Source organism: Lepus europaeus, chromosome 4 (assembly GCF_033115175.1).
Source record: "Lepus europaeus isolate LE1 chromosome 4, mLepTim1.pri, whole genome shotgun sequence".
In the NCBI taxonomy this organism is placed as follows: domain Eukaryota; kingdom Metazoa; phylum Chordata; class Mammalia; order Lagomorpha; family Leporidae; genus Lepus; species Lepus europaeus.
In genome coordinates this window covers 74761971-74777605 of record NC_084830.1, presented here as the reverse complement: position 1 = coordinate 74777605, position 15635 = coordinate 74761971, and the positions used below count along the sequence as shown (strand labels likewise).

At 41.3% G+C, this 15635-nt stretch overlaps 1 protein-coding gene across 1 annotated transcript in view; it reads left to right on the top strand.

The window, feature by feature from the left end:
• The first annotated feature begins 12785 nt into the window (after positions 1 to 12785).
• The window catches only part of C4H8orf34 (chromosome 4 C8orf34 homolog), a 607786-nt gene continuing 604936 nt past the window's right edge, over positions 12786 to 15635 (top strand). The window contains exon 1 of the mRNA XM_062189877.1: positions 12786 to 12869. Within this exon, the coding sequence (XP_062045861.1) occupies positions 12801 to 12869 (69 nt within the window). The 5' untranslated portion in view covers positions 12786 to 12800. The remainder of the gene's footprint in view (positions 12870 to 15635) is intronic.

The window sequence follows — 15635 nt, the reverse complement described above, 5'->3', positions numbered from 1 at the left end:
TAATGGCCTCAAAGCATGACAGTAGTAAAACTGACCATTCAGATACACCAGAAATGTCATAAAGTGCTTCGTTTCAGTACAAAGGTGAAAAGTCTTATATTTAAGAGAAAAGTTATATACTGAGGTTGCTAAGATGTATGGTAAGAACAAATTCATCCATGAAATTGTGAGAAAGGAAAAGAGAAAATTCAAGTTAGTATTGCTGTCACACCTCAAACTGCAAATGTTATGGCTGCAGTGTGTTGATAAGTACTTGGTCAAGATTGAAAAGGCATTAAATCATAAGGTTCAGTACTAACCTAGGTTTTAAGTATCTCCTGGGGGTCTTGCAAAATATGCCCTGCTGACAGGGTGGGCTTTTGCACCAAGCCTCTAGGATTGATAGTATTGTTATTATTGTTATCTTATACATGAAGAGACTGAATCCCAGAGAGATGAGGCATATGCACAAGGTCACACAGACCTGGGGTTCAAACCCAGGCAATCTGTTTGTAGAGCCTCTACCATTAATTGTTACGCTGTGCTGCCTTAATGTTGACTAATGAATGCGTGGAAAGAGTTTCATGGCTCATTGTAGTTGCTAATTTGATTCCACTTATTTTCTTTATGGTGTCCAACATCTGGGGGTGTTTAAAGATTGCTCAGGTGCTGAAAACATTGTCAGGGATTTAAGAGGCTGGCAGTGCAGATAACTTGAAAACCCTCCAGCTACAAACACCAAGAATTGCTCAATAAATTATAACTAACATCCTTATAAATGCATGGCTGAACTGCTAAGAAAGGCAGGGAAATTGCCTTGGGCCAGAAATGAAGAAGGAACTGAAAATCAGGACAGTGAACAGCAGAGCTGACACTGTATCTACTCCTGGGTATTTATTGCCTTAAATAATATAGAAGCTGAAACGCAATACTGGTGTAGGGAGGGAGACAATTAGGCTGGAGACCTAGACATTTTTGATACAATCCCATCAGTGAGAGTGAAGATTCCAGCAAAGGAAACTCTCAAAACTTGTGGAAAAGATTATAAATTTATACAACCACTTGGGAACAATGCGACAGTGTCTCAGGAATTTGAATACAGGCATCCTTATGAACAAGCAATTCCTTTGCTAGATTTATACCCCGTAGAAACTCTATACCATGAGAAAATCAGACGTGGACCAGATTTTACTACAGTATTGTTTATATTAGTAAAAACTTGGAACAGGAAAGGGGATAAATGAATTGTGCTGTAATCATACAATGGAATACACAGAGCAGTGAAAATCAATGTACTATGGCCTTATATCTCCAGGGATAATTCTCAAAAGCTTCACTTTTGTGAAAAAGAAAGAAAAGTTGCAGATTATTTATAGTATTAAACCCAAGTGATGCTGAAATGCAGAGGACCAGAAATAATAGAAAAAAAAACCCCTGTAATCCTTAACCTAAAAAAAGAATGAGGCAAACAAGAAAGCACTTGTAATTATCCCTCTCAAAAATGAAATCTACACCAGTGCTGCAGATGTAGTTGACTTCTCTTTGGCCCAGTGCCAATTCTGCATACAGACCCTCAAAACTGGTCTCAGAGCAAGACAGAGGGAACCAAAGTTTCACTGAACATATCCTGAGTAGAGGGGAAAGTCACTTGAGAAAATAGAATGAAATTGCATTTATATATTTGGTTTCTTTCATCATAATTCAAATCAATTCAATATAGTCAGTGGGCTCACCCAGTGTCCCATTTCCTGAAAAACAAAATGTATGTAGTCTCAGACTAATGCAATCATTTAATTCCCTTTTGCTTTTTAACTTGCATTTTTATTACCTTATGCCGCTTATCACATAAAGGTTTCTTTTTAGAATCTGTTTACTACTATGTGTATGTCTGTGTGTGTGTGCACTATAATGGTACTTTTCTGTCAGAAACAAGAAAACAAGATCCAAGAGGACCTCGGAGTCAAAAATTTAGTAATTATCGTTAATTTTTTAAATTAACATTTACACTGAGCTTAATTCACTAACCAAACAATTCACCTATTTAAATAATATGACTGCATGATTTTAGTATTGTTGGTGCTGTGCAATCATCAGCATAATAAATTTTGGAACCTGTTTATCACACCAAAAAGAAATATCACACTCATTAGCAGTTACTCTCTTTTCCTCTACCTGTTCCCACCCCTATTATTACTCCAAAGCCCTTTATCCCTACCCCTCCACCCCCACGGCCTGTTTTCCTATGAGCCCTGGACCACCACTAATCTACTTTCTGTCTCCATAGACTTGAGAATTGCCTATCCTGAATTTTTCTTATCACCAGAACCAAACCATATGTGGTGCTCTGGGACTGGTTTATGTCACTTTTCAAAGTTCACCTATGGTGTAGCATGTGTTAATACTACATTCATTTTTACCACCAAAATATTAAATTGTATGAGCATGTCATATTTTATTTAGCCTTGCATGAGGTGATAAATATTTGGGTCTTTAGATCATTTGCATTTTTTTGATTATTGTGAATATTCTACAAATTTTCACGAGTAAGTTTTTCTGTGGGCTTGTGTTTGCAATTCTCGTGGGTATGAATCTAAGAGTGGAATTGCTAGGTTGTATGAGAACTCTGTATTTAACCTCTTGAAGAACTGCTAAAGTGACTGAAATGATTTTACTTATTGATCAGCAATTTATGAGTGCACCGATTTTTGGACATCTTTGTCAGCACATGCTATTGTCCGCATTTTTTGTTTATATATATATATATATATATATACTTATATAATATATACACTCACATATATACTCATATAATAACATATTATATATGTGTGTATATATATATATATATAGCCTTTGGGCCACCCGCCCTAGGCTTCCTGGCCTAGATGCTGCTCCGTGTGGCTGGTTCCTGGTGCTTGGTATGAACCCCTATTTACCTCTCTCTTAAACAAAGCTCTCACTCTCCTATGCATCTTTCTCACTAAATAAAAGCTTAAAATGTACCATGCTGCCTCATTTATCTGTGCCAGTATTTAGAATTCTTCTCTAAATATTAGGCAAGAACCCTCTTGGGCTTATTAATATTGGGAATTTATTAATAAGCTCATGGTGAAATCATATGGCACCCCAAATTCCGGTAGCACATGTGACACCCCAGAAAACACTTCTGGGGAACTTTAAAGGGCCACATTTCAATGTAGATTTTAGGGGGTCATGTCCGATTTCATATATATATATATATATATTTATTTATTTATTACAAAGAGTTACAGAGAAACAGTGGTGATGATGGGGTGGGGGGGAGGGAGAAAGATCTTACATCTGCTGGTTAAGTCGCCAGATATTTGCAATGGCCAGAGCTGGGCTGAAGCTGGGGGGGAGCTGAGTCAGTTTTGAAGTCAGGAGCCAGGAGCTTCTTAGGGGCCTCTCACTTGGGTGCAGGGTCCAAGCACTTGGGTTATCTGTTGCTTTCCCAGGCATGTTTAGTGGGGAGCTGGATTGGAAGTGGAGCAGCTGGGTCTCAAACCAGTACTCATACGGGATGTCAGTGTTACTGGCAGAGGCTTGATTGGCTAGGCCACAATGCTGGGCCCTTTGAAGTAAGTTTTGAAATTGGAAGTTTGAGGGGCCGAGTGCTGCAGGAGGTTAAGCTGCTGCTTGCAATGCAGGGATCTCATAAAGGCACAAGTTTGACTCCCAGGCTCCAAGTGGGCCCTGCCTTTGCAGACGTTTAGGGTGGGTGTGAGCCAACCAATGAAAGATCTCTCTCTCTCTATCTATCTATATATATCTGCCTTTCAAATATATAAAATAAATAAAAAAATGGAAGAGTGAGTCTTCCCATTTTGTTCTTTCCCAAGATGTTTTGATTATTCTAAGTAGCTTATATTTCCACATGAATTTTAATTGCTTTGGGTGCCATATTTCTGTGAAGTTCGAATTCTGATGAGAATTGTGTTGAGTCTGTAGAATAGCCTGGAGTGTCTTTCCATCCTAACAAAATTGTCTTCCAATCCATGAACAACATGGGATACTTTCTATTTGTGTTCTTTAATTTCCTTCATCAATGGTTTGTACTTCACAGAGAAAACATTACTCACTTCTCTTGTTAAATATATTTCCGTGACAATTAGATGGGCTAATAGGTAGTTAGGTCTGGTCTCTGCTGGAATGAGAAAAGGGGGGGGGGGGTCCCATTAAAAGAAGAGAAGATGCATGTTTCTCTTCAGAAGCTGTCTTTAGCAAGACAAAAGTGCCATCCCACTCTTCTGGGTTTCTAGTTGTATCAGGAGAATAGAATTTCATTTTACCATGAGAATAGAATGTCTATACCATGAGAACAGAATTGAAAATGTGTAGCTCTTTTTGTAGCATATTGATCCTGTATCCTAAAACTTTGTTAACTATCATGTTAGTTACAATTGTTTGTTTTCTTAAACTGGATTCTTTAGGATTTTATATATACAGTATTATGTCAATTGCCAATAGAGATAGTGTTACTTTTCCCTTTGTAATAGGATGATTTTCCTTTTCTTTTCTAATTGCCTTGACTAAAACCTCCAAACCAATATTTAACAGAAATAGTAAAATGTTATTTTTAATGCATGTTTTTCTTGGATTTATTTTTGTCTTTTTTGTGATTAATAGTGTAGTAAAATAAAAGAGTTTGCTTCTTTCTTCCTTAAGAGAAGTAAGGAAATGAGTTGTGGCAAACCACACACTGCAATATAGCCATTGTCTGAGAAGAGCTAAAACAAGTACTAAATGGAGATCCTTAGCAACAGGAATGAGAGGACAGCAAACTGCTCTCTGCTGTGGCCCGGGAGTGCAGTGGAGGATGGTCTAGGTCCTTGGGCCCTGCACCCGCATGAAAGACCAGGAGAAGCACCTGGCTCCTGGCTTCAGATCAGCGCGGTGTGCCGGCCGCAGTGGCCATTGGGGGGTGAACCAATGGAAAAAAAAAAAAAAAAAAAAAAAAAAAAGAAGACCTTTCTCTCTGTCTCTCTCTCTCACTGTCCACTCTGCCTGTCAAAAAAAAAGAAAAAAATTTACAAGTTGATCATGTCCAGGAACCAGTATTCAAATTCATGGAAGTCTGTTCTGTATTCTTTTTTTTTTTTTTATTAAACTTTTATTTAATGAATATAAATTTCCAAAGTATAGCTTATGGGTTACAATGGCTTCCCCCCTCCCATAACTTCCCTCCCGCCCGCAACCCTCCCCTTTCCCGCTCCCTTTCCCCTTCCATTCATGTAAAGATTCATTTTCAATTCTCTTTGTATACAGAAGATCAGTTTAGTATATATTAGGTAAAGATTTCAACATTTTGCCCATATAGCAACATAAAGTGAAAAAACTACATTGGATTACTAATTATAGCATTAAATAGCAATGTACAGCACATTAAAGACAGAGATCCTACATAATTTTTTTTCAAATTAATTAATGTTCTGTATTCTTTTATGTGGGATCAACTGGGTATGGCCATAGGAGGACACATAGGAGGGACCCAGGAAAACAAATGTTTATTACACAGAGTGCCCAACTTACAATGGCTTGATTTACGAGTTTTAAACTTCTTAATGGTGCAAAAGCAGTATGCATTCAGTAGGACCAGCACTTGGAACTTTGAATTTTGACTTTTATTTTCCTAGGCTAGTAATAAAGTAATGTCATGTTGTCTGGTAATGCTGGACAGTGACAGCCTCAGCTTGCAGTCAGCCTTAGGGTTGTGAAGGAAGCAATTGATGTCCTACAGTTGTTGTGTTACTGAGATAGGAAGATGATGCAGATTAGGTAGATTCAATGCATTTTTGAACAGCGGTATTTTCAACAACCGTGGGTTTATTGGAATGTAAGTCCACTGTAAATTGAGATGCAGCACCCACAGATTCAGTACTCACAGACTCTAGAAACAGGAGACCAATATATCTTGCAGGGGAACATGAGCCTCAAGGTGTTTAGAAGGAGAAAGCAGGTGCGGGGGAAGAAAATAGACCAAGGAAAAGGCAAGGCAGGGCAGGGTGAACAGTTTAGGGCTGGCTAGTTTAGATAATTTCATTGAGTTCTGATCTATTTGGGTGGTCTCTAGTTGGCTTGTACCTTGTCCTTGGAAGATTAAGAAAGTGGAATATTTTCTCCTGAAATGTATGAGCCAGCTATAGGAGGTCTGGTTCTGGATTGATCATTTTGTATATCAAGGCATGCTCCCTGAGTCTTTCACTAAGAATTTACTGGCTTTGGGAGGGGCAAATTGCCCAGCCAGAAAGGTTTTTAAGATGTCAAGATGTTATATTCCAGAGTCTATGCGTTTAAGTAGTCTCCAAGACTGCCTCTCACTTTCTAAAATTAGTGAGGAAACCAAAAAGTTGTAGCACTATATGTGAACACATACCTCTTCCAACTGTTTAAATATACGATTGGTCAACTGCATTACAAGTATAGGAAATGATATTATTGAATATTATTCTAGATGTAAATAGTTTTGAAAGTAAACCCATTACAAACATAATGGAAGAAAAGGAGATGTTAAGGGGTATTGATAAGGAGTCTCTCCTTTACTATTCTTTAGACAAGTTCTTCCTTACTAAGCCTCAACTTTTGAGCTTCCGTGTCACACATTTTATTGCTCAACCTTAGCAAGAATCCTGCCAAAATGGTTTAACCACAATCCCCCTTTATCCCTAATTTTCCTCTTAGTAAATTTTCTACCACTGACCCCATCCTGTTTCTTTGCTATGAAGTCCCATGTTGCTTTACTGTATAAAGCATTGAGCCCAATCTCTACCCCAAACTTTAAAACTCCATTGCAGTAATCCCCAAATGTATTGTAATAGTCTTGAAGAAAACCTGCTATTCTTTAGAACAAGTGTTAGAACCAGAATTCAAAACAATAACAATTGAAATTGATCCTCTATAATACAAACATATGTTTTGGAATCAGACAAACAGAACTTTGGCTTTTCTAAAGTTGTCTACACTTATCTACCTCAGTTGTCTTATATGTAAAAAGCAGAGTGATAATGGCAGATGATCTGGGGTAACACAGTTGTCTGCAAGTACTTGACCCATAATTCAATTTCAAGTTAAATATCAAAGTTGGTTTAACCGGATGTGAGGGCGATCTGGCTGCGACATCTGTCACCCCATTGATCGCCAGGGTTGATTCGGCTGATCTGGCTGGCTAGGCGGGTGTCCCCTTCCTCCCTCACCACTCCATGTGCGTCCCTCCCGAAGCTGCATGCTCGGTCGAAGAGGACGACCTTCCCCGCTAGAGGAGGACCGGTCTTCGGTCAAGGGTATACGAGTAGCTGCGCTCCCCTGCTAGAACCTCCAAACAAGCTCTCAGAGTTGGTTTAACCGTCTTTGAGAGAGCCCTATATACCGAGGGAGATAAAGATCTCAAAAGGCACATAAATGTAGGATATCAGCACAACTACAGAGCAAATATGAAGAAAGTCCATTTATTCTGGGGAATAGATGGACACACTTCAGAAAAATTGAGTCTTGCACATTTCTGTATCATTCTGTTGCTGACTATTTTAATTTTGTCTGAGATTTTGAGATTAAATATCAGTGAAATGTTGAAGATTGCTTTTTGCCTTTTTGAAGTTTGAAATATCCTTATTGTCATTCCGTTATTCAAGACAATTTTTTCAGATCTTGTCATTTTATTAAAGGCAATGAAATGAAAAGGAGAAAAAACTTTTTCTTTTGATAATATTTTCAGAACATATGTATGAGTAACTTTATGTTGAGAGTAAGAAAAAAACCACCCTGACATATATAAAAACATATATAATTTGACACAAAAATATGCCTAGGGGTATCAGTTGTCAAGGGCAAGGGTTTATGGATAAAGAGATCTTAGAATATGTTTTAGAAAGTGGGTGACACAGAAAACATTTGTCATTTGTTCCAGTCAATTGTTTTTCAGTGACAATTGTGTACAATTGTTTTAGGCCCATGCTGCAACATGAACAGAACATCCTTTAAAAGAAAAAAAAAAGAAGAAAATAAAAAGAAGGAAGGAAGGCAGAGGGGAAGGAAATAGAGAGAAGACAGTGACAAACGGAAGAGGCTCAAACACATAAAGGCAAATCAGTGCTGTTTTCTGATAGAAACACTATTATATAAGGCACTAAAATACTTAAAAGCATATTTTAGTAAACGAAATCAATTAGATGTTATTCATGTAAACATGGGACTTAAATGTAGATAATGTAGATGAGTATATAGTTATCGGATATACCTCAGTGTTACCTAACAAATTACTACCATTATACTCATTTAATTTTTTTCCTTAATTCATTTATTCTTCCATCTCTTCACTCATTCACTCATTCGATGATTTTTTATTTCCTAATCCTCCCAGACATAGTTAGTAAGTTCAGTTTCTGCTTTTTTTTTTTTTTTTTGGCTCCATCACATAACAGGTAAGTGTGGTTTTATGATGCTTTCAGAAATGTAGCCTATCCTCAGACATCACAAGATTCTGTCTCAAGGACCAAGACTGTCTGAAGATTAAGGGGTGAGTATTATCCACAGAGAATGAGCCAACTTATGCTTGAGGAGACAGTTTGCTGAGTGCTTAGGGTACGATTGTGCACAGAACATTTTTGCAGGAGTTAAGTCATCCTTCTACTTTATTTCTTGGTTAAGATTTCGATTCGCTCTAAATTTAGGCAATTGTGGTCCAATAATTCTGCCACAAAACACCTTTAACCCTTCCTGCTGGGGTTGTGGTGATGCACTCCATTATGACTGAGCACCAGCTGGCATCCACAGAGATGCATGTTTGAGGAATAGGTCTTGTGTCACTTAATTCTTGATAGTGAGACTGGAGCAACAGTACATTCTGTCCTAGGCAGAATGCCTGGATCCCCAGGGTGCAAACCAAGCAGAATTGTTTTGCCTTACCACATCATCTTTTGTTTGCTTAGTTGCTTTTATTTTCTTCATCCTTTCAATAAATTCAGTATCACATTACAGCATCCTGTAACATTTTTCTCTATTCAAGGGTTTTTCTTTTTTCTTTTTTTTTTTCTTTTACTTCTAACAGTAACTCACTTAACAGGGTGAAACATGATTTTGGAAATTATTGTAAGCAAAAAGCAAATAAGGGTTATTAGAATTTACTGACAACATCAATGGTATCTACATGGTTGGTACCTGAGAGTTCCTTTAAGTGACTCATGATTTAATGCAAAATGACATGTCATAAAATATTGTTGCCATAAATTAGTTCAGATAAAGAAATCTTGAAAATATCCAAATATTAAAAATGAGCCATTAAACCTAATATTTACATATGGAAATTAAAGAGACAGACATGTCACTTGAGGAGGTTGAACGGCAAGACATCTCACACTGGCAACTTCATTTGGGTTTTCCAATGAACAGATCCAGTAAGTTGATGCTATCAGCACAGTTAAATCAGGTAGTCCTAATGCAATTGATTAGCCATTACTCACACTGACAAGATTCAGTGAATTGATTTAGTATGTGGCCAGAAAATAACCCTGGTATCTGCCACACAAGCGACGTCCTTTCTACACAGGCTACAACCATTCTACATCTGTATACTGGAGAAGTCAAATGAGACATAAAAATGTCTCTTGGTCAAAACGAATTCAAAACAAAGAAATGTGGCAGGACTGGAATATTGGTAGTCAGCCTTTGAGTGTTTAAAACAAGACCAAGGTTCGAATACGGACTTTAATATTTACTAGCTATGAACTTGAGTGGGCTATTTACCTGCTGAGTGCCTCAAGTTCCTCATCTGAAAAAGCAAAACCAATAGGAATATCTGCTTCATGGTGTTGCTGTGAGGGTTAGATGAGTTAGTGCAGTATATGAAAATGCCTGTACCAGTTGCTGGTATATAGGAAAGGATGCATTCGCATTAGTTAACAGAGGTAGTTTAGGCTGAAATGCAGAAAACTAACTGTGTCCACTCCCTTTTGAAGATCAAGTGACTCGTATGCTCTGTGTTCTTTGTTTCAAGGAGGTAAGGAGAAAAGGGTTCAGGAAGAGGCTAGCTATGCTTCAGGACTAGTAGTCAAAATTCAAGAAACACAATTTCTCTGCTCTCTGACTTCAATATTTAATTAACTTGAGGGATTGAATTGCTAATACTTCCTAATTGGGTCAACTGGACTTCACCACTGCTCCCTCAGCTCTCCGCAGAAATCATTTGTTTAAGGAGTTGTGCAAGGTGTCTTACAAATGGAGTTAGACAAGGGCCTTAGTACATTCTATAAATTGGATTCCGTATACTTGTAAATTATGCTGACAGGCACTCCTGCAACACAATGAGGTCAAAACGGTCTCAGTGAAAATGGCCTTTTCATACTGTACCCAATCCAACGACAGGGGAAGGATTATAAGGCCACCAAGTCACATGTGTAGAAGAAAGTTTCTAAATCCAACCTAAGATAATCATTTCCTTTCAGCTTATCTTAAAGGGGTTAAATGATACAAATTCTTAAAATGTATAGCAATAGGGTAGGATCTTAACCTAAGCTATGTTGAGGAAGAACCTACTATATGAAAATACACTGTGTTACATATGGTAAAGTATATGAAATTTTATTAAGACATAGTTCACAATTTTAGAGATTTTGCAGTTTAAAAGAGGTACCAATATATGCATGCAATTAACAAAATGAAATGAAGCCGAGTATAAATACCAGGAGCCAGAAGCAAAGGCTAGCCTGGATGAACATGGCTGGATTGGATTGGTCTGCTAAATTTAAATTCATTCATTTAACTGCTGTTTAAGGGGTGCCTACTATGTGCCAGCTCAACAGACCCAGCTCTAACTCCAAATTTCATGTCTAATGTTCAGATTATAGGGTAGAGTAGACATAGCTTCAACTTTAGAGCTAGAAACACCTGAATCAAAACTTGCCACCCCTCCTGCAACAAACCCCTACCTTACCCTACCAATGATGCATTGGTGGCTTGATCAAATCATTTATCATTTATTTAATCAATATATTAAAGGTCACATTTACAAAAAGCATCATCCTCCTCTTTAGAGGAGGAAGACTCCTGTTTCAGGAAGCCATCCTGATGTTCCAGCACAATATGATATTGAAAATACTTGGCTTTTTAGCTAGGCCAAGGTGGTCTTAGAGCTCTACACTGTACTTTATAGCAATAGAAATGTTGGTACTCACTCTGTATACTTAATTTCTCTTAAACATATTTAAAAATACTTAAATACCTTTGAGCCACAGTGGAAAACACCTGGTAGCCCCAGGTTTCTCACTGCTGTTCAATTTAACTCTCCATTGACAGATCATCCTGCATCTGATTGAAAAAGATCTAACTTGGACATGTTTCCCTCCCAAATGTTGTCCATTTCAGGATATCAGTGATGTTTGAGCTTCTACTTACTGTGATTTACTCAATGGAATATTTTCTGGAATATTCCATCCTTAACTATTGAATGCTTTCACAGGTAATTTAAAATCCAGACGAGAAGCCCAGACACCAGTAAAGAAATGAATCTAGGAAATCCAGAACACAGTGGAGAAAGAAAAAAAAAAAGTCAACACCGATATTGTGTGCTTTAAGGAAAATTAACCCCATCGTTCTAAATGCTAGTATTTATTAACATAGACCATTTGAGTCTGGCAGCTCATCACGGTTAGGAGTTGGAGAAAACGTCTTGGGACCTCAGTGTCTTGTATCACACAGGAAGGGAAGCTCTAAAGAAACTTGTGCTGTCTATAGATCTTCAATTCGCAAGAACCCGCATAAAATAAGAAAGGTACTGGCTACATTGGAGGCGGCCAGACAGCATCTAGACGGCATATTGTGCAGCAGAGTTGCTGCTGCTCCAGACTTACAGACAGGATGCAAGACGTGGATTAGGAAGGCAAACTTGGAAGGTGCGGGCTGGCTCACTTATGTCTCCTGGCGATTTACTCCCAGCCCCTGTGAGTTGGTTCTCACTTTGCATTCGCCCATCTTCTTGCTCCAGGCCAAACCAGATTTTTAAAAGGAGTGCCACTTCATTTCGGCGGCACACCTTAGGCCCACCCACTTGGCCCGCACTCTGACCTTCTGAGACCCTGAGCCAGTGTAGGCAAGGCAAAAAGGTGCCCAGGAGAGGCTGCGGAGGGCCGGCCGGGCCGAGCCCCTTCCCGAGCGCGTTTGTAGCTGCCAAGGAGTAGCCAACAAGCGTCAGATTTATGTGCACTTTGAAAGAAGCACCTTTACCATTGGCTTTTGGAGCGGCGCTGTCGCTAGGGAGCGTGTGGCGAGCGCAGCCTCGGGGAGAAGCCCGGGCTGTTTGTTCCAGGAACCTGGCAGAGGGGTACCCCGAGGCGCGCGGGCGCCTTCGCTCCCACACGCGCGGCGAGTTCGAGCCCGGCCGCCCCTGGCGGGCCGCGTGCGCCCCCCCGGCGCGGCTCTGGGAGCAGCAGCGCCGCCGCGCCTCGCCGCCCGCCCCCTGATTCCTGCTGCTGCCGCCCAGAGGAGGACAAGAGCCGCTGCTTTCAATTTCCCCGCGGCGCCGCGCGCTGCGGAGAGCCGTGGGGGTGGGCGCCCGGAGGAGAACGCGATGAGTGAGTTCTCCCCTCGCCTCGGAGTTGCCTGAGTTGGCGGCGCCGCGCTTGGCTCTCCTGCTCTCAGCGCCCCAGGAGCTCGCGGCTCCCGGGGGTGCCGCCCACGCCCGCCGCCCGGGGCGGAGGTAGCGGCGCAGGCGGGGGCCGAGGCTCCGACACCGGGGCAAAGGAGGGCTGTGCCCCACGGAGGCGCCCCGCGGCGCGGTCTTCCCGCACGCTCTCCGCCGCCCCATCTGCCTCTCCATGGCGTCTCACCAGCAAACCCGGATCCAGGCTTACCTGGAGAAGAACAAGATCGGCCCGCTGTTTGAGGTAAGGCGCTGTGGAGGAAGACGGGTCCGGTTGTCTTCGGGGGGAAAAGGGGGAAAAAACAAAACCAAAACACCCCCGAGGAATATAGCGTGGAGAACAAACGCGCGGGAGGGGGCGCCCTGTGGTCCCAGTTCCCTGGCGCCCGCTCTGTCCGCGCCAGGTGTCCTGGAACGCGGACAGGTGAGCTTGGGGAGGACCCAGCCTCAGTCTGGCAGGGGAAGTTGGAGTCGCCGCCCGCCTGTGCTGCACCTCGTAGCCTCACGTCCAGCACCCAGACAGGGGATGCTCACGGATGTACACACTCGAACTATCTTAAGCACTCACACCGTCTTCCTGGAATCCTCGCCAGCTTGCGTGTTTTTTTTTTTTTTTTTAATGTGGGTGGTAGTATAGCCCAGAGAGGTGGAGGAGGTGATTAGCAGTGGGGAGGACTATTACTAGCTGGAGAAAAGCCGAACTGGTAAGGAAGGGGTGGGTTTATAGGTGCCGGCGTGTGCAATAAAACTGGCGAACTGGGAGGCTGGCAATCACCTCTGGGCGAAAGGAGGTCCCCTTCTCTTCCTACCTGTGTTAGGGAAGAGAAATATTCTGGAAGAGTACACTCGTTCTTTGAGAAAGAGAGGGGGCAACTCTGAGCTGCTTTATTTTTACACCATCAAAGAACTGATGACAAAAATACGGTAGGAGAAAAAAAAAAAAAGTGGGAGAACCAGAGAAAATCAGAGTAAAAGGCGGAAAGCCGCACCTGCAGAGCGTCCCGCCGGTTGCCAGGGCGCTGGGCAGGGGCGGGGCTTGCCGGGCTGGTGGAGGCACAGGCCCGCTGGGAGGGGCGCCCAGGAGCCCTTCCCCTCGTGGAACTGCAGACCCGCTGCGTGTATCCTGGCGGCAGGAGTACGTGGGAGGGACGGGGTACCCCTCGCCCCCAGATGCAGGTGTGATCCTTCGCTGGCGGTGGGGAGGGTGGTGAGATTACAAATCCTTGAATGAGAAGAGGCGGAAACGCAGCAAGAGGGAGAGTGCACTGATCCCGGGGAACGGAGCAGGTTTCGCAGGCAGCGAATGAGATCTGCAGAGGGAAAAAAAAAAAAAAATACTGCTAATGCGAATTCATGCCTCTGTACCAAAAGGGAGACGACAACGCTGTGGCCCTCTGAGGAAGAGGGGGTTTCCAATAACCAAGGTTTGCAAGAGCTCTTTTTTTTTTTTTTTCTTTCTTTCCTGCACAACTTCAACTTTAACTGCCCTCTTGAAAGATAAGACCATTGTTTCAACTGAAGCTTGCTGTACCCAATCACAATGCCTTACAATGGTCTTGAATCCTGTTTGTACCAAGACTTAAAGTCCCCACAAGAGTGACTTGGAGCTGCTGGAGCTGCCTGAATTCTTTGCTTCTACTCGTACCTAATCCCATATATATATATGATACATAAGAATCTAATGTCAAACAGTGTATTAATGGCATCACAGGAATCACAAGAAATACACTTGGAGTATGTGTTTGCTGGCTGCTCTCCTGGAATATCAAGCCCAAGTAGCCAGGGAGAATAAATGAATCATTTTTAATAGAGGCAGTTCTTGTTTGCGAAATTGTTTTAAAATTCCCAAGATTCTTTTCGAGTGATAATGAGTTTGGAATATGTGTAAATTTTCTACATAAGAGGAAATAATCCCAGCTTGTTATTGATCAGCGGCTCTCCCCTTCCTTCTTCTTGCTCGCCAGTTGACTCTGCGCTGAAGAAGTTTAAGTGATGTTAAATTGTTTCATGTAAGCTTTGGATCTTGCCACAAAGCAAACACCACCAACCAAGCTTTATGTTTTGTGATTTATTGATTACATATTATACAATCCCCTCTAGCTTTGATGGCAATGATTAGTAGTTAATGGTTGATGTCCCTATTTTTACAATGTAAGGGAGAAAATGGATAAATTATCTTCTAAAAGCAAGATCATACACAGATTCTTAGCAAAGTTTGGATCATGATAGAGATTAGCTATATTTCGGAGACAGGTGGACAGACAACACGCCTGTCTGCTGATTCACTCCCCAAATGCCTATAATAGCTGGAACTGGACTCGGCTATGGCCAAAGCCTGTAACTAGGAACTCAATCCAGGTATCCCACACGGGTGGGAGGGACTCAACTACATCATCCATTAGCTACTGCCTTCCAGGGTCTGCATTACCAGGAAGCTAGAATTAGGAGATGTGGGACTGGAACTCAGAAACTCTGATACGGGATGCAGGTGTCCCAACTGGTGACAAAACTGCCAGGCCAGACACCTACCCCTAGACCTTACTTTTGAGAGTATACTTCACTTGTCACTTACCAACTTATGCTGGAAAACCAATGAAGGAGTACTACCTGTGAAATGGACTTTGTTGATCTAACTAACATGAAAACTTCCAGGAGTTCACTCAGTGGTTCTTCTAAGAGCTGATTCAGGAGGTCGGAACAGGCATCCTGATTTTAATAATTTCAGGAATTTGATTCCTGAATTTATTAAAGAGCAGCAAAAATGATTTTTATTCCTGGTTCACATATTAAGAAACAATCATATAAGGGTAAATCTCCTTTTATCAATCATGGTTTGAAATAGGCAATTCCTAGCTTTATCACAGTGCTTTGCTTTGATTTATTATATTGAGTACCAGGAGTTGCTAACACAGCTTTTCTTTAGTCCTGAAACTACATAATATCTGACGGTATGTCCCCCTGGTGGATTTTGGAAATTAGGAATTTTGTTTGTTTGTTTTTAAGATTTTTA